Source organism: Nothobranchius furzeri, chromosome 6, assembly GCF_043380555.1.
Source record: "Nothobranchius furzeri strain GRZ-AD chromosome 6, NfurGRZ-RIMD1, whole genome shotgun sequence".
NCBI classification, from domain to species: domain Eukaryota; kingdom Metazoa; phylum Chordata; class Actinopteri; order Cyprinodontiformes; family Nothobranchiidae; genus Nothobranchius; species Nothobranchius furzeri.
Genome location: NC_091746.1, coordinates 63,580,399 through 63,608,042, shown reverse-complemented (window position 1 = coordinate 63,608,042; position 27,644 = coordinate 63,580,399). Strand labels below are relative to the sequence as shown.

At 43.1% G+C, this 27,644-nt stretch overlaps 1 protein-coding gene across 2 annotated transcripts in view; it reads left to right on the top strand.

The window, feature by feature from the left end:
* Positions 1-27,437, top strand: part of LOC107374827 (ceramide transfer protein) — a 36,682-nt gene extending 9,245 nt beyond the window's left edge. The window contains exons 3-19 of one of the 2 annotated variants that reach the window (XM_015943106.3): positions 10,166-10,282; positions 10,417-10,482; positions 13,384-13,491; positions 13,637-13,772; positions 17,947-18,027; positions 18,212-18,369; positions 18,450-18,542; positions 18,760-18,846; positions 18,928-19,020; positions 19,151-19,207; positions 21,260-21,355; positions 21,436-21,568; positions 23,270-23,340; positions 23,451-23,579; positions 23,661-23,790; positions 26,291-26,427; positions 26,525-27,437. In XM_015943106.3, coding sequence (XP_015798592.3) covers positions 10,166-10,282; positions 10,417-10,482; positions 13,384-13,491; positions 13,637-13,772; positions 17,947-18,027; positions 18,212-18,369; positions 18,450-18,542; positions 18,760-18,846; positions 18,928-19,020; positions 19,151-19,207; positions 21,260-21,355; positions 21,436-21,568; positions 23,270-23,340; positions 23,451-23,579; positions 23,661-23,790; positions 26,291-26,418 — 1,683 coding nt within the window. In that variant the 3' untranslated portion in view covers positions 26,419-26,427; positions 26,525-27,437. The remainder of the gene's footprint in view (positions 1-10,165; positions 10,283-10,416; positions 10,483-13,383; positions 13,492-13,636; positions 13,773-17,946; positions 18,028-18,211; positions 18,370-18,449; positions 18,543-18,759; positions 18,847-18,927; positions 19,021-19,150; positions 19,208-21,259; positions 21,356-21,435; positions 21,569-23,269; positions 23,341-23,450; positions 23,580-23,660; positions 23,791-26,290; positions 26,428-26,524) is intronic. The other variant, XM_015943107.3, reaches the window with a different exon arrangement.
* Positions 27,438-27,644: the final 207 nt, after the last annotated feature.

The window sequence follows — 27,644 nt, the reverse complement described above, 5'->3', positions numbered from 1 at the left end:
TAATAATTCCCACATGGGACTCGGCTGTCGTCCCTTCTCATTACAGCAGTATTGTCCCTCTTAAATCTGCAGCGGAAAACAATACAAAGTTATAGCTGACAAAGCATCTTACTGCAAATAAGTTTTTCCAAAATAAATGATTTTAAAATTTGACTGCATTACCTACTGTGATACAATAAAAACATACACATTAGAGGTCAAATGGTGTTTTTCAATGGCCAAAGTCAAGAAATCAGGGCAGCCAGTAGCAGATGTACAACACTTCTTCTATGTTATTGTTCATCTGACAAAAGTATACACAGTTTCTCATCTTTAATTAACATTTATGTAGGCATGGGTACCTTTGACATTTGAATCGATGTGGTACCAATTCACAGCACCTACGAATCGATACCGGTACTTAACGGTGGCAATTTTCGATACTTTGTTTAATAGTTATTTAAATCGCTTTTTAAATTAAATATATATTATTTTCCCAATATTTAACAATATCTGATGAATATCATGATAAATAACAAACAATTGTTTGTATTTTATCATCGTAGTGTTGTTCAAAATTTTTCAATATGAAAACTTTTAACAACTGTTTCTAAATGATGCAAAAACAACCCAGTTTCATGTACTCCTAATCCTCTTCAGTAACTATTATGAGGAGACCATGTAGTACAGGGCTATTGAATCCTGGTCCTTGAGGGCCAGAATCCAGCACGTTTTGGTTTTAACCCTGCTTCAACACATCTGATTTCAGTCAGCAGGTGATTAACAGGCTTCTTGTCCTTAGGTGATTAAACCACTGAATCTAGTGTGTTGGAGCAGAGAAACCACTAAAACGTGCTGGATACCGGCACTCGAGGCCCGGAACCGAATAGCCCTGATGTATTATAAACTACAAATGAAACTTAAGCAAACTTCGATACCATACAGCTGTTTGTATTTTAATATTGTGGTGTTTCACAAACTAAACCAGCTCCATGAACTCCTTTTCCTCTCCTTTCTCCTCTGGACAAACTTTGTGATGGTGGGTCTTGTAGTTTTATAAACTGCTAATTACTCTGAAGCAAACATCTCAGCTGTGAACAAACTTTACTGTGTATCTTCATTCCTTTTGCCGTTCACTATGTTAACAAAAACTAAATTATCAAGATAATGTTATCTTAAACAGTTTATTTTGCCGCTGGAGCAGATTAATGTGCCTCATACTCAGATTGTTGTTGCTGGTTTCATCATCACCCAACAGCCCATCGCTCTTAGTGAAGTGAAGCCAAACTTTAGCGCACGTTCGCTTTCTTCTTGTCTGAATTTTGGCGTTTTGAGGGAAAAGCGAACACGCCATTAGCTGAACGAAAGCTAACACATCCAGCTAACGTTATCTTAAACATTTTATTTATCTACCGGAACAGATTAAGATGATGTCTCACTTAGATCGCTGTTGCTGGTTTCATCATCACCCAGGTACCCATCCCATTTAGTGAAGTGGACCCAAACTTCAGAACGCTTCCTCTCTGCCATGCTGCTTTGTTAACAGCTCGCCCACAGTGACTGATGACATTACGCTCTTGCGCCGGCGTGCAGCATGGGTACCGAAAAAAGGCACCATTTAATATGAGGTGAACTGGTACTCAGTTGGTACTATGTAACTTGGTCGGTGCCATAAAAAGTACCGAATTCGGTACCCATCCCTACATTTATGACACTTGCTCCTGTAAAATCTTCTAAATCAGAAATGGCTCACTTATTTAATAGGGATGTAAGAAAATATCGCTACAGCAATAGATTTTTTCCAGCGATATGATGTTCAAAGCCCATGTATCAAAAATATCAATATCGCAATATGTTGTGATATTCTTTCCAGCAACATTTACATCGATATTCAAAAGCAGTGCAACTAATTTTTGGAAGAATTTACATGCAGATATTTGTGTATTTTCTTTTGTTTTGGTGTAATTCAAACGCCGACTGCTAGTTGACAGCAGTGAGTAATGGATTTTGTTTCCATTATTAAAATGTAAACCCCTCTGTTATGGTTCAGACACCTCATGTTAAGTATCAGTTTGGACTGTTTATTGAATTTTCCTACAATAAATTCAGTCTAAAAAAATCACTAATATTGTCTGACTGAATGTATCATAAATCGTGATACGTATCGTATCACCAGAATTTCACCGATACACATCAGATGTTTAATATTGTTTAAGGCTGCCTTTGCAGTCACCAACAAACACTTAAGGTTTGTTCAACTTCCAAGCAAAAGTTTGTGCTTGTTTATACGTTCACTGAGGAAATGGACTTTAGGACACTTGTGGGTTGATTTTGTCCACAAGGAAAGGAAGATAAAACGTTCTGATTTTGAAATCTAATGCTTAAATCAGTTCATGACCATACAGTTTTTGGAAGCATTTCGTTTAAAAGTAACAACTCACTGAACAAACTGACTTTTTACCAGCCTTCTCTTGGGAGTGGGCTTTCTTACTGTGTTTTTGGAATTGTGGGAGGTTCCTGTTATTGGAAGTGTGGGTGTGCAACTGCAGCAACAAAGCCCGACCACCACCTGTGCCATTTTTGGCCTTATTGCCAGTTAATGGGAGCACGCTGGCCTACATGTAATTCCTTCTCACAGGAATTGGAGCCCTTGCTGGTTTGGCCTCGATAATTATATTTCAAGTTCTGTTGAGTGTAAACTCGAGATGTGACGATTTGTTCCGTCGTTTGTTCTTTTATGAGCATGCTGATGTTTTTCCAGAAAAATACATGAAACATTGATGTAATGGTTAAACAGACAGGAAGAAGAGATCAAACAGAGGTCAGATTGACTAAAGTGAGTGATGCCAGCCATTGAGGGAATTTTTTGTCTTGTGACTTCCACATGATTTCTTCAATAGACAGAGGGGTCATGATCAACATGTCTTTTTTCTCAAATTTTGTATTTAGTGTTTTTGTATTTAACTTTTTGTCCTCTACCTTTGCTGATGTAGCTTTTCCTTCCCTTGACTTTGTCCTTGTCCTCTTACCGAGGCATTGCTTCTACAGGTAGGGCTGTGGTGATCCATCTACTGGCTCTTAAAGTATTAAAGACCAGGTTTACTGAAAAACCACTTTTTACTGATTGATTTTTAAAATGATCAGTCACGCTGAGTTTAACATGCAGGCTGAACATGAAAAAAGTATTCTACCCTTATCTCCTGCAGTAGCTTCTGATAGAAAATAGACAAAAAAAATGATCAGTTCAGAAAATTCTGACAGATCTACGTCACACTGTCACTTCACATTCATGGACTCACCCATCTTGACTCACAACGGGGAGGGCTGTCGTTGGTTTAGCGTCCAGGAAACAGCAGAGAACGTCTCGGCTAGTGGAAGCTAACTGTTACCATTAGCAACTTCCCCTCACAGCAGAACTCCTTCAGGCTTGTGTTATTTGTGGAGATGAAATATCAACGTTGCAGGGCTAACAGTCAGTGGTAGTGCTGCGCACTACTGGTTGTGCAGCACCAGGCTAAAGAACAAAGGTGACAGATCATTTGCTCCCCCCCGAGCCTGAGATCAGTGGACTCTGTGGTCTCCTTTAAAAAGCAGCTGAAAACTCACTTGTTCAGGATGGCTTTGGTGTGACCTTCATCACCCCGTCCTTGTTCTGCTTTCCCTACCTATTCCACCTTCCTCAGGATCCACTGAAATCCCTGTTCCCTATTCACTCTTTCTTTCTTTACATTTTTTAATCACAATTGTCTATTTTTGCTCATTTGAAATATATATTTTTTTATCATTTTCTAAATTCGTTTTTATATTTTTACATTTTTTGTTTTTTGTGAAGCGCCTCGTGATTTTTATCTTGAGAGGCGATATATAAAAGATCTTTTCTTCTTCTTCATCTAGAGTCACATTGCTTGTGATTCGATTTTAGTTGGACGTCAATTTAATCAGTAATTGGTACCTTTTTTGGTGCCTCCTCCAATATGTCAGATTTCTTTCTATTTGAGTCACAGATACAAAGGCATTAGTTACAGGTGCATTGTGATGAAGGGATGGATAGAAAACTAATAGTCTGTAATCCTATAAAAAACAATTATACAGTTTAGTTTTGTTCAATCAATCAATCAATCAACTTTATTTATATAGCACTTAATCCCGCAATACATGCAACTCGAAGTGCTTAACAAATTAAAAAGGCCCCACATACCCACATTCCCTCCCATCCCCAGAATTTTAAAAACAGTCTGACAATAAAAACCCCTTCACAACACTCCTCCACCAACACACACACACACACACATGCCCCCTTTCCCATGGTAAAAAAAAAAAAAACACGATTGGCTGAGATCAGATGAGCCAGACCAGCTAAGATGAGGATAAGGATAAGAAAACGCCATCAGGGGAACCATCCACCCCGACAGCAGCAGCCGAGGCACTGACACCGGGCGCCCAGGGCAGGAAGGGCAGAGACCCCCACCTCCACCTGTTGTTCAAATCAATTAGAAGTTGTGTTTTTATATTTGAGTGCAAAGCAGCGTCACAAGCTCTCATTGATCATGTTTGTTCCAATCTTAAATTATCTTCGTTTTCCTGTGATTTTAAGCGTGAGTGACTGCAGACACGTGCACCGCCTTTAAAAGAAGTTAAAAGGGAAAGGAGATTCCTTTGAAGCAAAATCGGACGTTTGTTTGAATAGAACAAAGACAACATCATGCTGTTTCATTTTAATGTTTGCGTCCAAAAACTCAGACATGGGTGATGTTAAAGGTTTTATAAAGTCACGTCCTCCCATTATCCTGTCTGGAAGTCAGACAGTCTGAAAACCGTCCAAAACAAGCGCACCCATGAGGCCCTGTTTCAAACCCTGTCACTGGTGATTTGTGTGAGAAAAGAGTAAGATCCCATAAAAAGGAGGCATTTGACCAGCATCAGAGATACTCCTAGCAGAGGCGTTTTAATAGCAGAGATAAGTTAGAAGTTCTCAGAAGAAGCATCGGGACAAACTCCCTCCATGAGAGATGACTTTGGTATGTCGGTGAACAAAACGTGAAAATGTGTCATCTTGTATAGTCATGAATTATTTCAAAGTGTAATCGCCATGGGTATTCTTCTTTCTTCTCACATGTTGATAAGGTCCTGCCAACAACGTGACCTCTGCCGAGTCATGGTAACGGAACACTTCTTGTTTGATTACCGTAGTTCCTTTTTTTGTACTTAGTTTACCCGGTAACACGTTTTAACTGTTGGCTTGTAATTGAATTGAAAGTGCAGTACAACGATCGTAGCTAAATTATTCATCTGGTTGTGTTGGGCGGCACATCAGTCTGAGTTTTCTTAAAACTGGCCCAAATGCTTTAATTTAACATAAGTTTTCTTCTGCTTGCTTTTCACATACGTCCCAGTTGGAGCTCACCATCAGCATGTCATGTTGTTTTTCTAGCCTCACGGTGATGGATGATTTATTTGTTGTTTTCTTTTTACTCTCTCCTTGGTTCCTAGTCGTCTTCTCACTCTCGGCACAAACTCACAGTCCTCAGCTGTTGTTTAACAGCCAGTGAATCAATGACCCAGTTGTGCCTAGGTGATCTGGAGAAACAAATCCTCCTTTCCTAGAAACCGAATGACTCAAAACTCCCATGTGACCCAAGTTATATTCAAACAGGTTGCATTAGTCCAGCTTTGTTTGGTTCAACCACAAGGTCAACCTCCGTTACCCAGCTGTGCGTTGAATCTAGTGGTGGGAACAAAAGGAATGTTGACCAGGGATTGGCTTGATTCTGGAGTTCTTCTTCTCATCTCTGTGTTTAGCCCCGGTCCTACACAAGACCAGGTGCTCTCAGGGTTCATCACTTGTTGTGCATTACTGACTCAGACCATGTGTTGTCCAGATGCCCGACTATGAAGCCAAGTCACACTGGTGCAGTGAAATCTTCCTAACGGCACATAAGTGGGTCATTCCACTGCCTGATCACTGAAACTGACTGCTCTGTCCACACGTAGCCGGGGATCTGCCAAAACGTAGATATTTTTCTACGTTTCGGCCTGTCATCCACACGAAAACGGAGTTTTTTCACACGAAAACGGATCTTTTTAAAAACTCCGGCCAAAGTGAAGATATGCGTTTTCTCCGTTTTGGGTGTCTGCGTGTGGACGGACAAAACCGGAGTTTTAAGGTCCGCAACGGCACTTTCCGCGACAAAAAAATGCTGACATCACGTGTGCGACCTGTGTTTACACCAGCCGACAGCATGGATGCCCTCAGAGCTGCGCTCTGTCACTACCCGATCCATCAATTGTCCAAGCACTTTTTGCTTGTTTGTTTTTGCAAGCGGAATTACTGCTCCTTGCGGAAGACCACAGACGAAGGACGAGGTTAAGAACGGGGGAAGTACTGCTGCCTACAGGTCTGGCATGTCCTTCACAACGTATTTATCCGGGTACGTGTGGACAGAGTTTTTTTAAACGCGGTGGTGTGGATGCAAGTTTTTGGAGGGGCGGATATTCATTTTTAAAAAACCCGGCTACGTGTGGACTAAAGATTCAACATGCTTGTTTTTATTCTTCACACATTGTGAAGTTTCTGATCAAATCCAGATGTTACACAAATATAATGAAGGATTATTCCAGCAGTGTTTCCCCTACGTAGGCTCAGGCGTGAAAATACAGCACCATGGCTATGAAATCAACACCCCCCCCCCCCCACCTTTCCCACTCTCATGGCTGTAACCATACTGTAACCTCAGCAGGTCTACCATTGGGCTGAAACCATTTTAAGTTGAGCCAATCACAGTGCTCTGTGTTTGTAGAGAGACATTGGGCGGATTTTGCACCGAAGCTGCAACAGAGAAAAACTACAAAGATGGTGTCTGCTCAGGAACAGTGTTTGTTTAAACGGCTTTGACATCAACATGGACCTAAGCTTTTCTGGAGCCCTTTTTAGAAAACATGCCATGCTGGCGAATAGGTGTAATACTGACACCATTACGTTTGCAGCATTCGTTCACCATGCTTGGTAATAATGTTGCTGCAACGCTGGACTTGCAAATGCATGTTACGCCTTGGGGCAACAGAGGGTGGTGTCATGATGATGTGGGGAGTTACTGCTGAGCTCCGGTAACTATATTAAAAAATGAAAGTAAATGCGGTGTGGTGGTGTGCACAGGTGGGGCTGCAGGGATTCTGCCGGCGCGCCCCGGGCGGCGATCAGCAATCAGCCACCGGCTGATTATAAAGGATGCCACCACAGGTGTAGAGCAGAGACTGGAAGTAGACTGGAGGAACTGGGTTAGCTCTTGTCTGCGTCTCAGCGTGGCAGGGTGTGAGGGCTAACATGGGTGTGAGGTGTACATAAAGGTGTGAGCAAAGCAGAAGCTGTGTCTGTGCTCTATGTGTGTGGGTCCGTTAGCTAGTGAAATGCTACACATGAGCAGTGAGTTTTGCTTTTGTAAACAGAATCAGCTGAGATGATAAACTGGAGCGATCCAGGAGCTTCTCTCCATTAGAGCTGGAGGTCAGATCACCACACTTGATAAGCGTGGCTTCAATCGCATTAAAAAGCAAGTTATGTCCAAGATAAACGGAAGTCTGCGGCACACCGCCCCCACATCCCCTTTATACTGTCATTGTGTAATTTTTTGTAAAAAGGACATGATTGCACCACATTACTGCCACAGCCTGACCACCTATAAACGACCTAAGGCTCCCTGTTGCCGCCATGGCGTTGCAGCAAATTGGTAGTATTGTTTTCTAAGAGAGGCTTTTGTGACAAGAGCAGATAAGAGGTACTTAAAAGGCAAGTCACCCCCTACCAGATTCTTACTCCACTCCCACTTCCTGTTGGAAAAATGCAGCAAATGCTGTTTCCAGGCAGACTGAGAGGTTACACACACACACACACACACACACACACACACGCACACACACACACACACACACACACACACACACACACACACACACACACACACACACACACACACACAGATGCTCACAACGACATCATGGCATCGTAATGTACCAGCTAACGTCATAGCGATGGCAGATTGAAATTGCATTGCAGAGTTTTTACCTGAAGATGGCGCAACACTGACAGTTTTAGGCAGAAATTTTTCATTTTAACTAGGGCTGGGCGATATGACCTAAAATTGATATCACGATATATTGAGGATTTCACCTCGATAACGATAAATGGACGATAACTACAGGTATGCGCAGAAACCAAAGTTGTCCACTAGACGGGGCTGTCACACGTATGACGTAGAGTCACATTTTTACGTGACTCAAGGAGGTACAGCTTCTTAAAAGGACACGAACGTTGCCGTCTTACGCACATCTTTTCATTTTCATATTATCAATTTTTTTGACATGGGAAAAATGATCTCAATAAGAGTCAGAAATTTCAATAACAATAAAGTTTTTATTTATTGCCCAACCCTAATTTTAACTAAAGATGCATTAAAGTGCCAAATTATTGACTACACGTGTCTACAGCACGCGCAGACGCTCATTTATGTAGTTTAGCAGCAAAAACGTTGATTTGGGGGTGACTTGCTCTTTAAGTCATTCATTAATAAAAATAATGTATTTTCTGCTTCTTTGATGGGCATGCCGAACTGCCCTGTTGACCGATTACCATAATGATGAATATGTCACGTTGTTTGTTGCTCTGATTGGTCCTAGCGCTGTCCAATAGCATGTGTAGATGGTTTAAAAGACAACCGTACATTCTGACCCACGACTAGGGATGGGTACCTTTGACATTTGAATCGATTCGGTACTAATTCCCGGTACCTAGAAATTGATACCGGTACTTAACGGTACCAATTTTAGATACTTTTGAGTGTTTAATATTTTAATTCTCTTTTATAATTAAATATATATTTTTCTCAATATATAACAATATTTGATAAATATCACGATAAATAACATACAACTGCTTGTATTTTAACATCGTCCTTGTAGTTTTATAAGCTGATAATTAAACTGAAGCAAACATCTTTACTGTGAACTAAATTTACTGTGTATCTTCATTCCTTTTGCCGTCCTTTGTCTTTGATTTTTCCTGCTGGGAAGTTAGAATTTCCGAGGAGAAAGCAAACACACCATTAGCTGATAACAATGGTGGCATAGGAAGCTAATTTATCAAGCTAACGTTATCTTAAACAGTTTATTTAACTGCTGGAGCAGATTAAAACGATGATGCCTCACACTTAGATCGTTGTCACTGGTTTCATCTTCACCCAATCACCCGTCACATTTAGTAAAGTGAAGCCAAACTTTAGAGCGCGTTCATGTTCTTCTAGTCGGAAATTCGGAGTTCAGAGAAGAAAGCGAACGCACCATTAGCGGAACGTAAGCTGACAAATCAAGCTAACGTTATCTTAAACATGTTATTTACCTACCGGAGCAGATTAAGATGAGGATGTCTCACTTAGATCGTTGTCGCTGGTTTCATCATCACCCAGTTACCCATCACATTTAGTGAAGTGGACCCAAGCTTTAGCGTGCGTTTTTTCTACCATGCTGCTCTGTTTACAACTGGCTCGCAGCGACCAACGACGTAACGCTCTTGCGCATGCGCAGCTGTCTAGGCAAGTTCTCGTTATGAAGGACGGGTACCGAAACAAGGCACCGTTTGAAATGACGTGAATCGGTGCTCGGTCGGTACTATGGAATTCGGTCGGTACCTTAAAAAGTACCGAATTCAGTACCCATCGCTATCCACGACTAATCTCTGTCTATGGATCGTGGCCAGACTGTATATTCACACATATGGTTAGTTAGTTGTTTAATTAGTCACTGTTGGTGATGGAGCAATTTATGTTATTTATGAGAAAGCGGCTTTTGTCTTGCTCTAAAGTCAGATTAGTAAATCAGACCAAAATTTTACCCAAACACCAGAAGTTTTTAAGGAAATGTGCTAACAGCTTGTTCTCTAAATTTTTCATGGCTGCTGTTTAAATATGTGCTTCACATTGACTCAAAATTCACTCTAATGGTTTGAAATGGAAAACAATGGCCTTACAGGATGTGTGTATTTAAAATGCAGTTTTTCGTTTGCTGAAACCAGAAGCCGATGGTCTCTTTTGTCCAGATTTGAATGTTTTTTCAGTGCATCCATATAAATGTTAACCTGCACTTCAAGCATCAGTCTGATTTGATAATGAGCCTATTTTTTTGTGTGTTTGTCTTTTAGCCTCACGAGTTTGACGAGTGTCGGCTGGACATCAGTGTGAACGACAGCGTGTGGTACCTGAGAGCACAAGATCCAGAGCACAGGAACCAGTGGATCGACTCCATCGAACTGCACAGGGTTAGTCGTGCAAACCTGCAGGCCTCAGGAGAAATGAAATCCTCGTGACATTCAGAACAACTTCAATCACAGCTGGATTTGTGAGCGTGTGTGTTTACTGTATGCACATGTGTGTGTGTGTGTGTTTCTGTTAGAGCATCAGAGAGGGGAGGAGAGAGAAGGGAGGAGTCCAGGGAACGATCATCATCCCTCCACCACTGGTGCGTTTGTCTGTAGGACACTGGTGCACTATTACTCACTATTAGTAGTGCGTGTCATTGTGATGTGAAAGAAATAGCACAAATTCTGTATCATAATCATGAGGCTGGATCTGTCTTGGAGGTGAGTCACTACAAGGAAAACAGAAAACTACCCACTCGTGTTGGTTTCGTTACAAACAAGAGAAATTATTTCTTATTTAAGATTTACTTTAGCTACAGGCTTCTTCTGGTTGAACATTAGTATTTACATTCTTTCCCACTTTTGAAGGCATGTGAACATTAAATAATACGGCTAATATATTATTTTCAAATGTTAGCAATATGAATAAGGGCATGTCTAAATATGCACTAGAAGTCATCAGATGATGAAAACTGACCCATATTCAGCAGGATGAACTTAATAAGTGATTGGCCAATCAGAGACTCTGAGATTTTTTATAAACGCGTTTTTTCCCAAGCAGCAGTTAAAAGATGAGACATTTTTCCAGGTCCATGAACACACCATCTCCTACAGCTAGTTCATTTTAGCAGTAACCGACTCTCCACTTCTTTGGAGATTTGACTTCTGAGATCAACATATTCAGGTTAACTTAAAAATTTTAAATAAAAGCTTTTTATAGTAGCTTTACTTTTTGTGATAAAACAGAATAAATCATAATCTCTACTGGTGAAAACGAGCTGTCCAAAACCTTCAGAACTTGAATTGTTGTCCAAACATGTGGCACAAATCAAAGAATCGAATCAAAGCAGCTGAAACCTTTGAAAGTTAAAGTCCCATAGTCATCATCACACACTGGTGAAATTCATCTCTGCAGCTGACCCATAACCGTGGGGAGCGGTAAGCTGCAACCGTGGCCGAGCTCAGGAACTATTTGGTGATCAACACCCACCCCACCCCCCCCACCCCCACCCACCCAATCCAACCCCTTAAAGCGGAGTGTCAAGCAGTGAGGCATTGGGTCCCATGTGTTAGGTCTTTGGTATGACCCGACCGGGATTGCGGGGGCAGCAGTAGCTCAACAGGTGTAGCGGGTTGTCCAGTTATCAGAAGGTTTGATCCCGGCTCCGGACAGAGAATTCTGCTGTTGTGTCCTTGAGCAAGACACGTAACCCAACTTGCCCGCTGGTGGTGGTCGGAGGGAACGGTGGCGCCTGTGCTTTGCAGCCTCGGCTCTGTCAGTGCGCCCCAGGGCAGCTGTGACTACGGTGTAGCTCACCACCACATGGGTGTGAATGAATAAATGAAACGCTTTGGAGCTTTGGAGTCCTCTGACTCTGAAAGGCGCTATACAAGTTCAGGTCATTTATCATTTATTGAACCCCGATCTCCCAGTCCCAGGGCGGACACTCTACCGCTAGAGACGGTAAAGGTCGATCAGCTGTGGACGTTTCCTTCCTCTGGAAGGTTTTCCTGCCGCCACTCAGCGGCATCAGGTCTGGATGTGGTTTAAACCACACGCTTTAACACATCAGATGACTTTAATTACAAAGACTTTAACAAATGCTTTTGGTTGGAATTCTTTTGGTTAAGAAAATTCCAAGAAACATTTAAACAAATGAGAAGCATCAGTTCATAACGTACATCTAAGGTCCCTAACTGGTGATTTAGTTTGGCTGTAAACACAATCACAGCTGGTGCTCGGTAAGCTGCACAACTCTGGCTCGTCGTTACATCGTCTGTCTGTGGGATCACCACACCTTCGTTCTGTCTAGTAAAACTAATGCTTCCCATTTGTCCTCAGCTTGGGAAATCCCTGCCTTTCCTTGCCCCGCCCCTTTATTCCAGACCCAAAAGCAGCAGGGAATCTTATGCACATGAGCTCCTTTCAGCCGTCCCACCCATTCTGAGTCACCACTGAAAACTCCTTCCTAGAAGGCCCCCGCTTCCCTTTCACATTACTCACAGCAGCCAGTGTTGCCATGGAAACACAAAGCATTACGGCTAAAAACAGCAGTCATCAGAAAGATTTGACTGGCAACAGGAAGACTCCTGTTTATGTGCAGCGTAGCAAAATAATATAAAGAAATCTTGATTATCGTTAAAAAACAGAAAACGTTTTTATTTAGTCGTGTGAGTTGTAGCTTTTATGAAAACTCGCATTATTAAATGATTTAAAAGATGCTGGTTAAGCCTGTGTGTAGGTTTAAATCCCATTGGATCATAAATATTTCATACATTTAACTTTTATTCCTGCTTTCCCCCTAAAATCCACTAAGCAGATGACTCATCCCTCATGTAAACATTCACACAGTCACCAGGGCAGCAGCATGCTGGCTAAAGGGCCGGAAACACACACCATCACAGGCAGAAGCTACTCCTGGTCATTGACCGCTAATAACCCCAGCTCATGTTTGCCCCGCCCCCTGGTGGTAGAAAACAGAAGTGTCTCTCTGTCTCAAAGGGCATGTCGGTGCACCTTTGGCGCAGTTGGCTCCCATCCCCCCACCCCCCACCCCACCCCCACCCCCCGGCAGCAGGACGATCACACCCACAGTCAGATGGTTATGTCAGAGGAAACAGGAACTAGTCCTCTTACAGGAAGTGGTTTAATTTGGGCTGCTGGAAACAGGTTTCCCTTCTGATTTTGTGTGTGTGTGTGTGTGTGTGTGTGTGTGTGTGTGTGTGTGTGTGTGTGTGTGTGTGTGTGTGTGTGTGTGTGTGTGTGTGTGTGTGTGTGTGTGTGCGAGTGCGTGTGCGTGTGTGTGTGCGTGAGAGAGAGAGAGAGAACTTGTATTATATAGAAATTATCTTATTTTTAAATTGCAGTTTTATTTTTTTCTCTTGTACTTTTGGTTTAAAACTGCTCATTCAGCTTAGATCTGTATTATTTTGAATAAATTGTGTTTTATTTGTGACGTGCCTGAAGCTCTCTCTCCTTCCACACCTGGGCGTTTCCACAGGCTGACTCTGGATATGGCTCTGAGTCCAGTCTGCGGAGACACGGCTCCATGCTGTCACTCACGTCAGCCACCAGCGGCTACTCCACCACCTCTACCTCCTCATTCAAGGTGAGCATGGCAAGCCACGAACGTATCCTTGCACGGGGGGTTCATATTTGCTAAAACACGTAAACGAGGAGCTGAAGCAGGCTGGTTCTCTGAGAACTTAACCAAAGCCACTTTTCGTTGTATCTTTCCCCCACATCTTCATTAGGGTCACAGCCTCCGAGAGAAGCTTTCAGAGATGGAGACATTCAGAGACATCCTGTGCAGGCAGGTGGACACGCTTCAGAAATACTTTGATAGCTGTGCAGACGCCGTGTCCAAAGATGAGCTGCAGAGAGACAAAAGTAAGAACCACAAACACATTTACAGAAAATTAGTTTTCTGTTTTTAACGGAGACTTCATCTGAACTCAGCTTCAACCAACTCACCCTCATTACTAACGGTGATTTATCCCTGTAGCCCTAGTGTGACTCCATATCATCTCAGTTAATGCAGCACTAAACAAAGCCCGGTTTATACTTCTCCATCAGTGTTTCCCTCACATAGGCGGCTGAAATCCCAGCGCCACGCCTACAAGATCCCAAGATTTTTTTATTTTATTTTATTTTTTTGCGCAGTTTCCCGAAGAAGCAGCGGGAACTACTGTGTTGTTGCTTGTGATCACAGCCGGCAGGGCAGGGTGGTTACAGCTAGGGATGAGCCGCATACTCGTTTCAGACGAGTATCTGGTACGAATAAAGCATTTTTGACGAATACGAGCATGAAACGAGTAAAACCAAGCCCCCACAATGCGGGTGAAAAATTGAAGCTCATCCGCTAGGGGCTGGTGTCAGAAGCGAGCAAATCCTCATTGACTCCCATGTTAAAAATACCAATTTCACAGCAGAAATAAACATGTTTACAGCCTGGTACCAAAACATGTTTTTGGTTTAAATGATCTAGTTTACACTCATGACACTCTGAGGGGGGTGAATTTTTTTTCTCACTCTTCTGTTTAAGTGTTTTAAAAGCCTAAAATTCTGTATAATTAATGAGCATCCGACACACGTGACCACAGAGCTAGCTCCGTGGAAAGGCCTCAGTAGAGCTTCGGTCTGGCTTGGAAACTGCTCCGGGATTTTGAGTCTCTGTGTGTGTGTATTCTTTTTTGGATATTATTTGTGCAATTGTTGGACAAAATGACTTGCTGTGGTATTAATTGCACTAATAGAGCGTCCAAGGAGTCTCCACTTCATTTTTTTCGGTAAGTAAAATTATATTTATGTATTTTAGGTCACTGCCGAGCTGAGCTTAGATGTTAACATGTACTGTTTAACCATGAAATTTAAATGTAATAGGGTAAAACCCAGTGCATTTAACGTAATGCTGCACTTTAGAAAATGGGTTGAAATATAACATGTTGGTGGAGCTGGGTTCCGACTATCGGCTTGTGGAGCTCTCGGGGGACCGATGTTTTCCACTCGGTTCGCCCCTCCCCGCAGCTCGACGCATCTGTCTGATCGCGGCTTCTGTCTGCTGCGCGGGCTGCCGGCTTGTGGAGCTCTGGGATGGAAACCTTTCCACCCGGTTCTCCCCAGCGGCAACTCTGCACATCTCAGATCGCAGCGGCGCTTGTCTGCTGTGCGGCTGCCGGCTTGTGGAGGTCTCGGAGACCTCTGTGTTCCACCCGGTTTTACCCAGCGGTCAGCCCGGCGTATCTCTGACTCAGAAGCTCTGGTGTTGTCCACAGTTAACTCCGGTTGTAGCTAGGTTGCTACCTCCGTTAGCTTAGCTCCCACCTCCGCGTTAGCTTTGGGTTAGCTTCAGGTTAGCTTGTAGCTAGTTCTACCGGGTGTCGTCAGTTGATCCCAGCCTTACAGCCCCACCCTCAGCTCCACCTCTCTTCCCTTTTGTGGAATTGTCTGGGCTTGACGGAACCTGTGACACGGTCAAAATGGCGGTGGTGGCCACCTCCCATTTTTCTTCAAAAACATGTTATTGGAGCCTATGGAAACCCATTGTCCAATATTTATATGTCGATGAGTAAAACTCATAAATATCTGTAATCATGCTGAAGGAAAATCCTCATTGGGTAACTGACTGTCTTCACGCTCTGTGATTGGTCAGTCACATAGAGCGCCCGCCCCTCCCTACACACAAAACTGCAGCCGGGAGCTCAGTCCGTCCAGGCAATGCACGCACGCACGCACACACACACACACACACACACACACACACACACACACACACACACACACACACACACACACACACACACACACACACACACACACACACACACACACACACACACAGAGAGAGAGAGTAACGGATCTCTGTGCTTGCTTCACTGTTGCTCACGTTTCTTCAGAACTCCCTAGGTTTTCTTCAGCTCGCCTCTTTTTCGCTTGAATATTTAAAGTTATTTTTTTCGTAACGTACGTGGTGCATTTGACAAGACAGAGCTGAAAACGGCTCGTGCATGCGTCGGTCACTGCCTCCGCTCCGGTCGGGTTTTATTTTTTATTATTTTAACTCTCTCACACACACCTCAATCAACATTGTTTTGTTTAACTGTGTGTGGGAAAAATGCCAACAACGTTAGGAAAAAATCTGTTTAAATTATTATTACTATTATGTTCAAATTAAAATAAAATGGTTCTAGTATTTCATATTTCCTAGTTCCTACTGCATGAGTTCAGATGCATTAATTCCTAGGGGAAGCACTGCATCACCTGGTTTATACTTCTCCATCACTCGGGGAGTGTTGCAAAGCAATTCCCCGCCAGGACAACAGTTGTGTTGATTTTATTTCCCTGTTTTCATTGGTCTCTTTATCCCTTGTTTTACCCATTTGTCTTCTACTTCAATGTTTTACCTTTTTTGCACTATTTGAATAGCTTTTATTTTAGATTTATTCATCATGTTTCACGTTTCTCATGTACCATGTTCAGCGCCTTGGGCTTCCCGACAGGGTCGTGGAAGACGCTTTATAAATAAAGCTTTGATTGATTGATTGATTGAACAGAGGGAGTATGCCATCCACCATTACCCTCATGTTTCCCGCCCCTGATGGTGTATTTACTAATTTGTTTATGTGTTTCCAAAACTTTATAACAGACTTGTTTTTCTTCATTCCCCTCCACCTCTAAACCCACGTTTCCCATCATTTCCATCTATAGATAAAATATTTTCACCATATCTTTGCACTCCTTCAGTCACGCGGTAATAAACGTTCATATTTTTGGACTTTTTCTGCGACGTGTACTTCGATCTGTTCCACGGTAGCTGCTAAATATTTTTTGACTTTTTGACGGGGTAATGGTGGTGCTGTTGACGAATTTACAGGAAGCTGCGTCCTGACCAGTCACAAGCTTGCGGTCTTGGTCACTTTCGACGGATGTTTAAAAAATTTGGGCATGCCTGCATCTCCCTCTGTGAGCCTGTCAGAGAGCGTTTGCACCAACCTATTGCAAACAACCCTGTCACAGCCAGCGATAGCTAATGCTAACAACAAGCTAACGCTAATGCAAATGAAATATTCTCGGAAACCTTTTGAGACATTTTGGACACTCGAAGCGCCTCGTGATTTTATCTTGAGAGACACTATATTAAAAAATTGTTTTCTCTCACTCACACTCACACACACACACACACACACACACACACTCACACTAATATCAACAAGCAGGGCAAACTGGTCACACACACACACACACACACACACACACACACACACACACACACACACACACACACACACACACACACACACACACACACACACACACACTGATATCAACAAGCAGGGCAAACTGGTCACACACACACACGCGCACACGCGCACACACGCACACACACACACACACACACACACACACACACACACACACACACACACACACACACACACACACACACACACACAGCTATCAACAAGCAGGGCGAACTGGTCACACACACACACACACACACACACACACACACACACACACACACACACACACACACACACACTCATCTCAGTGAGATACTGACCAGCGATGATGAGTACATTTGAAATAAAATAGCATTTCTTTTTAATAAAGGTTGTTTTTCTGTAGCTTTACTTACTGTTTAGGGACCGTTGTACATTTTCTTCATGCTTTTTAAACACAGGTGACTGTTTTTCTGACTCTTGCTTCTTAAATAGAATTTATTTCTTCCTTATTAGTTGGAAAGAGAAATCAAACAGTTGAACCTTCTACATGAGAGAATATTTAAGTTTTAAAATGTACAGGGAAGTGTGTCTCAAACAGCCCCCCCCCCCCCGGTCCATGCTGGCCGAACATTTGTTCACGGCAGCCTGAACACGGAACCCGCGGATGAAACCCTGCTTTTGTTCTCCTCACCTCCCTCTCTGTGTGGAGATGAAACCAGACCATTGTCAGATTGTCTGGCCCTGCTGATGGTTTGTGTCGTAGCCTGAGCTGAGAGTGGACGCTCTAGGCGTTACCCGTCTGAAGACTGGGTGTCCAATAAGACTTTGTCTCCTTCCAGTTGTAGAGGACGATGAAGACGATTTCCCGAGCACCCGTACAGATGGAGAGTTTCTGCACAACAACGGCAGCAAAGAAAAATGTGAGTTTCCATTCAAACGTTTGTTTTTCTATTTGAAACTGCAGCGAAGTTCTACAGTTTTGTTGTTCCAGATGTAAAAGTTCTGATTTAGTTCTTATTTTCAAATTGACTCTGTTAAATAACCCATAAAATATTAATTGAAGGAACTTGACACGATCCCGTTTCCTCTGCTTTCCTCCTGCAGTGTTCCAGTCTTTAAGTCCCAAAGGAATCAACGGGATAGACTTTAAGGGCGAGGCCATCACGTTTAAGGCCACCACTGCTGGGATCTTAGCCACCCTGTCCCACTGCATCGACCTGATGGTGAAGAGAGAGGACAGCTGGCAGAAGAGACTGGACAAGGTCTGCGCCGTTCACCGTTTTGTGTTCAAACACATTTACTCTGGAAAATGTCTCAAAGTGTGACTGGTGTTCACCCACAGGAGATGGAGAAGAGGCGAAGGATAGAGGAGAGCTATAAATCAGCCCTCAGTGAGCTCAAGAAGAAGTCTCACTTTGGAGGTCCAGATTACGAGGTGAAGCTCGTGTGTGTGTGTGTGTGTGTGTGTATGTGTATGTGTGTGTGTGTGTGTGTGTGTGTGTGTGTGTGTGTGTGTGTGTGTGTGTGTGTGTGTGTGTGTGTGTGTGTGTGTGTGTGTGTGTGAGTGTGAGTGACGTGTGTGTGTGTGTGAGTGATGTGTGTGTGTGTGTGAGTGACGTGTGTGTGTGTGTGACGTGTGTGTCTGCTTACAGGAAGGCCCAAACAGCCTGATCAACGAGGACGAGTTCTTCGATGCTGTGGAAGCGGCTCTGGACAGACAAGATAAAATCGAGGAACAGGTGAGCGGGAGAATCCAGAAATCTGTGATGTCATTTAGATTGATGTTTATAAACAAAATCGTCTCTATTGTTTATGTTTAGTCTCAGACAGGGAAGACAAGGATCCAGCGGTCCAGTCCTCTTCCCCCTGAAGATGTTTATTCCTGCTCCGGCTCACACAGATTTTCTGAGAAGGTCTGGGCTAATTTCTCAAACTGCTGTTTTTATCTGTCCGTCTTCCATTACTTCCCAGTTTTTAATTTTAATTTTGTCTTTTTATACATTTTCGATCCATCAATCTCCTCTTCTCTCATCCTTCTTTTAGCCTCATAGTGAGGTAGTCAGGGCCCGTCCAAAAGATGTCCACAGATTCAGCACAGAGGTAACTTCCTGTCCAGGTTCAGCCTGTCAATCATCTGTTTGATCTGTGTAAACTCAATGCCACATTCACACGGCGGTGGAGGCTTCTGCAGCTGTTATAGGGGTTGTTTAAGGGGTAGTTCAGCCATTTACAAGTGTTTCCATGTTCAGATTAGCTGTTAGCTCATGCAAGCTAAACTATTTCCCTGAACTGAGGCCATTCAGGAAACCTTCAACAGCAGGTAGACATTTAAACCCTAATGAAAATAAACGCCGTTCAGAATGGCTGGAATATCTCTAACTGGTGAGAATTTGTTGTTTGGTCAATGGCTGGGAAATTTAGTGACTTCTTGTTAAATTCAAGGAGACCAATAACCCTAAATACTCCTTGGTAAGTACTATTACTAAAGTACTTAGAGCTGTTCGTGTTACAGTTGCAGGACTCGCGACACGTGTGGCTAACGTATAGCTAAGGTGTGGTTAACGTGTAGCTAAGGTGTGGCTAAGGTGTGGTTTAACGGTGTGGTTTAACGGTGTGGTTAACGTATAGCTAAGGAGTGGCTAACGTATAGCTAAAGAGTGGCTAACGTATAGCTAAGGAGTAGCTAACGAATAGCTATGGTGTGGTTAACGTGCGGCTAAGGTGTGGCTAACGACTAGCTAAGATGTGGTTAATGTGCGACTAAGGTGTGGCTAGCGTCTAGCTAAGGTGTGGTTAATGTGTGGCGAAGATGTGGCTAACATGTAGCTAACAACTGGCTAAGGTGTAGCTAAGGTGTGGTTAACGTGTAGCTAAGGAGTAGCTAACGACTTGCTAAGGTGTGGTTAACGTGTAGCTATGAAGTAGCTAACGACTTGCTAAGGTGTGGTTAACGTGTGGCTAAGGAGTAGCTAACGACTAGCTAATGTGTGGCTAACGTGTAGCTAAGGTGTGGCTAACGTGTAGCTAAGGTGTGGCTAACGTGTAGCTAAGGTGTGGCTAACGTGTAGCTAAGGTGTGGCTAACGTGTAGCTAACTGCCAGGAAGAAAATGCTGAATCCCAGCTGCTGCTTCTGAGCCAAACGGGCCGAGTGACTCATCGTTTTCCAGGGAGGAGGTGATTGTGGGCAGCAGAGCACACAGCTCAGCTCTTTGTGTTCACAGTGAGGTTCATAACTGGGGAGGCACTGCCTGCTCTGGAGTCATACAGATAGATAGAAGCTTGTATTTTCATTTTGACCTTTAAAAGTTTTTAATTCTGCTTTAATCAATTCCAGGCTATTCAACAAAACACAATCAGGAAAGGAATATTTAATATTTGGTCATTTTTAACTTTTAAACATGAATTATTTTTCTTGGAGGAGCTCTCTTGTGACCCATGTTTGATCTTACCTTCATTTGTTTCTGAAGTCTGTGCACCTGACATCCGCATCCTCCAATATCTCCTGTTCTGACTGAAAATCCAGTTTAGTTTTGAGCCATCGCCTTCCATTTACTCCGAGCAAATTTAAACTGGTTCACTGTTCCAGAGCTGTGGACACCACCCCCCCGCCCTGTACGTAAAAGAGAACGCACTGTGCACCTGTGTCTGTGGGCTCAGCACCCCCCCCATCAGTGAGGCACATGTGGAATAAAACAGACAGTGGGCATATGCCAACTTCCTGTTTCAGTCTGTGGAGGCAGCGCTCACCTGTCTGGTCCGACCAGACAGAGCAGCTCTTCACACATGAACTGATGCGGCGCATCAGCGCTGCTCTGTTAGAGCCGACGCAACACTCGGGCTTCTGCCGTGAATTTGAACAGAAAACACGCAAATCCAGTCATTTCTACCAAAAACACGTTGAAATGATACTGAAAACAAATGTTTAGTCCAGTTAGTGCACACACTGGTTTTCTATCATATCATCATTAGTATTTCCTGTGTTATGATGACAGCAGAGGCACTGCCTGTTTTTCTGTGTTTCTGCTGATGGAGATTGGTTTAAACTGGTTTCCAGTTTGGTTCTCATCACCCCTCACCGTCTGGGACTTGAGTAACTTTTTAAACTCATTATCTAATCGATATTTCACCTTCTCTGTCCCATTGTGTCGTAGGTGGAGGAGATGGTGCAGAATCACATGACCTACTCCCTGCAGGACGTCGGCGGGGATGCTAACTGGCAGCTTGTTGTAGAGGAGGGAGAAATGAAGGTAGAAGTCTTGCTTTTCAACCCGTAAATACAAGCAAACGTTTAGAAGGTGTGGTTTTACACCTTACACCTGTGACACAGGTATACAGGAGAGAAGTGGAGGAGAACGGGATTGTACTGGACCCGTTGAAGGCTACTCACTCAGTGAAGGGGGTGACCGGTCACGAGATCTGCCACTACTTTTGGGACACAACGTACCGCAACGACTGGGAAAGTAGGTGTCTGACCTCGTCTTTGTGGCCCCCAAATCCCGCGCGCACCCCCCACCCCCACCCCCGACCGGGAGGTGTAGGATATAGCTGAGGAAAATAATCAAATAATCAATGCATGAGATGCGGGAATAAACGATTTTGCATCATAGAAGAGTACCATAATCAGTTATAGTGGAATGTAGTTGTGTTATTTTAACGGCGGCACCAGCGCAGCATCCACATCTGTCAGAGCGGTGTTCTCCACATTTACCGGGTAGGAAACTTTCATCTGCCTTTATGTGGTACTGCAGGGCTGAGCGCTAGAGTTATAACCTGAGACCGAACCGAATCAGCTCGATCGGTTTTGTTGGATTTGGGCCGTAAATTATGTTAATTGAGCGGGTTGTCGCGTGGCGCGCTCCGCTCGCTCGATCAGCGACAGAGAGAGAGATCGAGAAAGAGGGAGATTGTCTGCTCACACAACACAGAGGATCAGAGGACGCTCCTCCAAACACAACTTATTATTTTCATAATTTCATTATTGTTTCTCTTGGAAGCGCTCAGTCAGACCGAGTGCTGTGATGTCAGGAGGTCCGGTCTTGGGGAGGGAGCGGGGTGAGTGACGGCGGCTGCAGCGTAACCTGTCTTATTTAGGGACACAGAGAAGTTAAAAGGAGAGAGAAATAGAAGATAGAAGTTCTTGTTCCACTTTATTCTTTTGTTTCATGAAGATAAAATGATGTTAAATTCAGCTTAAAGAGAAACTGGGAGGAAGCTTTGGTTCATTTTAAGTTACAGGAGATCTTGTCTCCTGTCTGCTCCTCCAGAAACAGCATGGACATGAGGGTTATATGGTGAGGGTCACACAGGACAGGTTAGTGCAGTCACACAGCCGAGCTGGAGGGGGACAGGTGTTGTCCTGCTTTATATTGCAAGCTTGTGTGTTATGTGCATTACAGCCAGCGATCCAAACAGCAGCATTATAATTGAGGACCCCTGTCCTAAAGGAATAGTTCAGATCTTTGGTCTAGGTTTCTGTGGGAAGCTTGCAAATAACGGGCTCTTCTACAGCTCTGAGCTGCTGATGCGGATTTGATCTGATTCTGATTGATGACAAAGAAAAGTGATAGGCAAATTAAAATGCCTATTCATTGATTTTTAATTCCTGATAACCTTGAATAGATAGATCTGTGTCTAAATCCAGGAACTGCAGCCCTCTGAGTGCACATTTTAAGGACGATTACATCACAGCATGGCAACAAGGCCGTCTGAATTTAAATGTTACTCGAAACACGTCCTCATTTCCCCACATGGCGATTTTAATATCTCTCAGTACAACACATCAAAGCTTAAAGCAGTTGCCTTCTCAGGCTTTTATGCTTATTTGTGTTTTAAATATATATTTTAATCAAAAATAAGAAAAATCCTAATCAAGCTAGTATGATGGGTCTCATTTCTTTGTGTATTAGTGCAAAGTTTAGTTCTGGCATCTGTTTGTTGCCATCACGGTTGCCAGGCAACATATGCTCAGGAAGGCACAGGAATAACTATGAAGGCTAGACCGTCCAGATTCACAGCTGCTCTTAGTGGTCGAGGAAGATCCCGCCTACGTAGGATAGGTCCTCACAAGGATGCTGCCCCTGGACACAGCTTTTAGGGCAACTGGTCTCACAATCAGTAGTGATGATTTCATTCACGTTTATTTTTTATGTAATTCTTTATAGCTACCATTGAAAACTTCAACGTCCTGGAGACGCTGTCAGACAACGCCGTCATCGTCTATCAGACACACAAGGTAAAGAGCTGCAGTCCATCTGCAGAAGGTCTCTGAAGGTACCAGAACAAGCTGCTGGATGACTAAACATCACAAACTGAATCACGCGACCTCGTTGACCTGTGTTGCAGCGGGTGTGGCCTGCATCTCAGAGGGACGTGTTGTACCTGTCTGCTATGAGGAAGATGGTGGCCAACAATGAGAGCGACCCAGACACGTGGCTGGTCTGTAACTTCTCAGTTGATCACAACGACGCTCAGGTGAGAACTGGGATCCTTCTAAAATGTCCAGCGCTGAATAAGAAATCCGTTTTTAAGGATCTGTGGTCTTCCTGTGCACAGCCAACCAGCAGATGTGTTCGTGCCAAAATCAACATCGCCATGATCTGTCAGACGCTGGTCAGTCCACCAGAGGGCGACAAAGAGATCAGCAGGGACAACATCCTGTGTAAAATCACCTATGTAGCCAATGGTGTGTATCTGCAGTGTGTCCTCCTCTCCAGCAAGCCAAATTTGGTATGATAGGATGTCAAAGGAAGATCCGGCCTTTCTCGCCTCTGATTGGCTGGAATAGCTCACCTACGATTGTGGCTGTTTCATGTAACCGCAAACTGTCCTCCCTCACTAAGTGCAGATTTTATGTCTGCAGCATCGGGTCTGCAGCCAGATCTAGAAAATGTAAACTTTTGAACGGTTATAAAAAAAAAAACATTTAGTCCTGTTTTTCAAAATTGTTTTTTTTTTCTGTTTCTTTTATTTAAAAAAAAACCTGAAAAATGTAACATGTGAACTTGTAATAATTCTTGTTTCATTTATCACAGTTAGACTGACTCTATATCTGTTGGCCACTTTAATAGGTTAAGGCTGTTTGCATGGTGGAGCATGTCTCTCATCACGTGATTAAATGTGTTATTTAATCAAAGCGAATCATGATTAGACGTAGTTTCACCACTTTTCATCATTCTAAAAGAGAAACAGACCTGCTGCATGGTTTCATTCTATTTCATACCCAGGTAAGGCACACGTATGTTTATCCTATGTACTCTGCTTTAATAAGATAACCTCAATGCTTGAGAGCCAACAGATATAAAATAAGTCTTACAGTGTGATAAATGCAACAAGATTTATTAGAAGTTCACTTTTTACGTTTTTCTTTTTTAAATAATAAAATAAACAAAACAGGAGAAAATGGTTATTAGAGCGCTAACTCTCCCAAACGGCTACTCCGTTGGTGGCCGGAGGACAGTCTGCACTTAGCGAGGGAAGGCTGTTAGCGCCAACCAAAAATAGCCAATCGTAGGAGAGCTCTTCCGGCCAATCAGAGGGGAGAAAACTGGAGCCTAGTTTCCTCCCTTTCCATTTGGCTCACGGGTCCCAGAAGAACGAAAAAATTAATGCAAGTCAACAGGGCTAAAAACGCCATTTTCTAATCCGCGTTGCCTTACGCCCTGGATCACACATGTTGTACTGCAATGTAAGTAAAAACTAATGATGGGTGTTTCGACCACGCCTGTCACATACTTTGAGATTTATCAGCTTGTAAAAGTTCGTAATTAGCCTGACGACAAATCTGACGTCGGTACATCCCATATACGACGTCACCGTGGAATCTCCTCTCTTAGCATAGCTGCTACTTGCCACATGACGACATTTATGGTGGTTATTTCCTCCTGAAAGACTGATTTTAAGTTCACTGAACTTACAGCCATTTTACCCTCTTGCTTATCGGCGTGTCTGGTACGACGACGTCACTTTGGTGAAGCGCATTTGTAGTCCTGGACGGATTTTCACACAAAATTTAAAATGACATCTCTTCTCCCACCTTGGGAAATACGTGCTTTGTTGTTATCAAAATGCTTCTTAAATGTGAAATCCATGGCTCATAACAAGCAGAGTTAGAACATAGCATTTTTAGCCCCGTTCAATTGCATTTGCTTTTTTGTTCTTCCGGTCTGGAAGTAGATGGGCATGACTTAGTGATTTATACATTAATATAGCATACATCAGTGACTACTTACCTTTCTCAGTGGCCTAGTGGTAGAGTATCCGCCCTGAGACTGGGAGATCAGGGGTTCGACTCCTGGTCGGGTCATACCTAAGTTTTTGAAAAAATGGGACCCAACGCCTCCCTGCTTGACACTCAGCATTAAGGGGTTGGATTGGGGGGTTAAACCACCAAATGGTTCCCGAGCGCGGCTTGTCTGCAGCTCACCGCTCCCCCAGGGGATGGGTCAAATGCGGAGAATAAATTTCGTACACACACCTGTGTGCGTGACAACTAATGGGACTTTAACTTAACTTTTAACTATGGCAAGCATGCTTTTAAAAATAATACCCCCAGTGGTTAGTTTGGGTACCTGCTTTAAACACCTAGGATCATTTATGTCCAGATGTCGGCCTCTCGCGCTACTTTGTGTTGAAATATGATAGTCTTTTTTCTTATATGTTTCGTTAGAATCAGTTATTTGATGTTTATATGATCTCCATGATTGTGTGTGGAGCAGTAAGCAGGACCACACCCACATAGTTTTAATCAAAGCTAGCCTTTAGAAATTAAAAACCGAATGCTTTCCTGTCATCACATCTTGAGGGGGACCCCCACCCCCAAGCACAAATTTCCTCTGAACCGCCACAGCTAAAGGATCTTAGCAAACACAAAATGGTTCTTGAGTAAATTTTTACACCAAGAAACTATTTTTAATACAACGCTTCAAGATAAAAATCACAACGCACTTCACAAGAACGTTTATTTATATATATATATATATATATATATATATATATATATATATATATATATTGTGATAAAAGAAAACATCTAGATTAAAAATGTGAAGGAAGAAAGAAAAATAATAAGTTAATCATGGGGTCCTGTAGAGCAACATGGAGAAGCTAGTGAGGAAGAATCAACAGAACGTCGCACAATTTTAGATGTTGAGGCCAAATTTGACATGTTCAGTGTTTGTTTACAGTGAATCCAGGAGGGTGGGCTCCTGCCTCCGTGCTCAGGGCTGTAGCTAAGAGGGAATATCCCAAATTCCTCAAGCGCTTCACCTCATATGTGCAAGAGAAAACTGCCGGCAAGCCAATTCTCTTCTGAGACTTACAGGTGACACGTTTTCCTCTTCCCCATTAGCAGCTTCTTCTGTTGTTTGAGTAAACAAGCTTCAGAATAAAACGTAAACAATTTTTTTTGTTTTTCACAGGAAGAGGAGACGAGGACAGAGCTGCATCTGAAGCTTGGAGGACCCTCGACCTGAAGAACAGCAGCTGCTTTGACACAAAAAGACAGGAACGTACCACTTTACCCGGGTGGAGGAATCGAGTTAATCCCCGACCCAAATAGTCGGCATTTTTTATTTGGTATAATTCTTTCACCACGCTTCAGTTTGGGTTAGCGTTCCCCAGCAGCTCCTGATGCTGCATCAGGAGGCAGACGTTCAGGTTCTTCCTCCCTTTAGGCAGACATTTACATGTAAGTACGAACTGTAAGAAATTTGTAAAAAAGATTTAAAACCGTAGATTTTAGACTAAAATATATATTTCACGTTTTTTTTTTCTTTTTGTTCATTTCAAGCCTTCGTTGAAGCTGCTCATATTTCCCTGTCGTTAGGCCCACAGAGCTGTCTGTTATGTGTTCCTCTGATGAATCCACCTGATACCGGTGGTGAAGGAGGACCAATCAGATCATCTGAAATGTACAAAGTTAGCTTTTTGTTCATTCTCAGTGTTGACGTTAATATTTCTGACATTTTAATCACCTGTAAATAGTTCCGTTTGTGCTGAAGGTCTGCAAGCTTAGCCCGGATGCCTTAGTGTTGTAGGAAACCGTAGCTCCAGATGGGGTGAAGGTGGTGAAGTGCCTCATGGCTGTGTTCTAGTTACCAATGTTTTATCCTCGTAAGTCTTCTCCATTTCATTTAGAATGATTTTTACTGCTGAATTAACAATGAGGTTTGTTTTTTGCTCCCAGATGGCTGACAGGATTGTTTTACAAATTCCAGTATTAAGATTTCTGGTTAAGTTTCAGTTCATCATCCAGTTTTTGTCAGTATTTAATTAGTTACATGTGGCCTGACAGCTACCAGTACCAGTTTTTTTTCCCCCATCATTTAAAAACATTAATACATGATTGTGTATTTTCCACGAGTTTAGTGTGTGTAAGTTTTAGTCAGAATGGTGTGAAACTACAGCCTTCTAGTTTTTCTGCACTTTTTCCTTTGTTCTGCCAGACCTCTAGGTTGTCATCAGCCTTTGGTTTTGTTGCTAAAGGAGACTAAATGAAGCCAGATGATGCTCAGCCTTCCAGCTAAGTGGAACGATGCC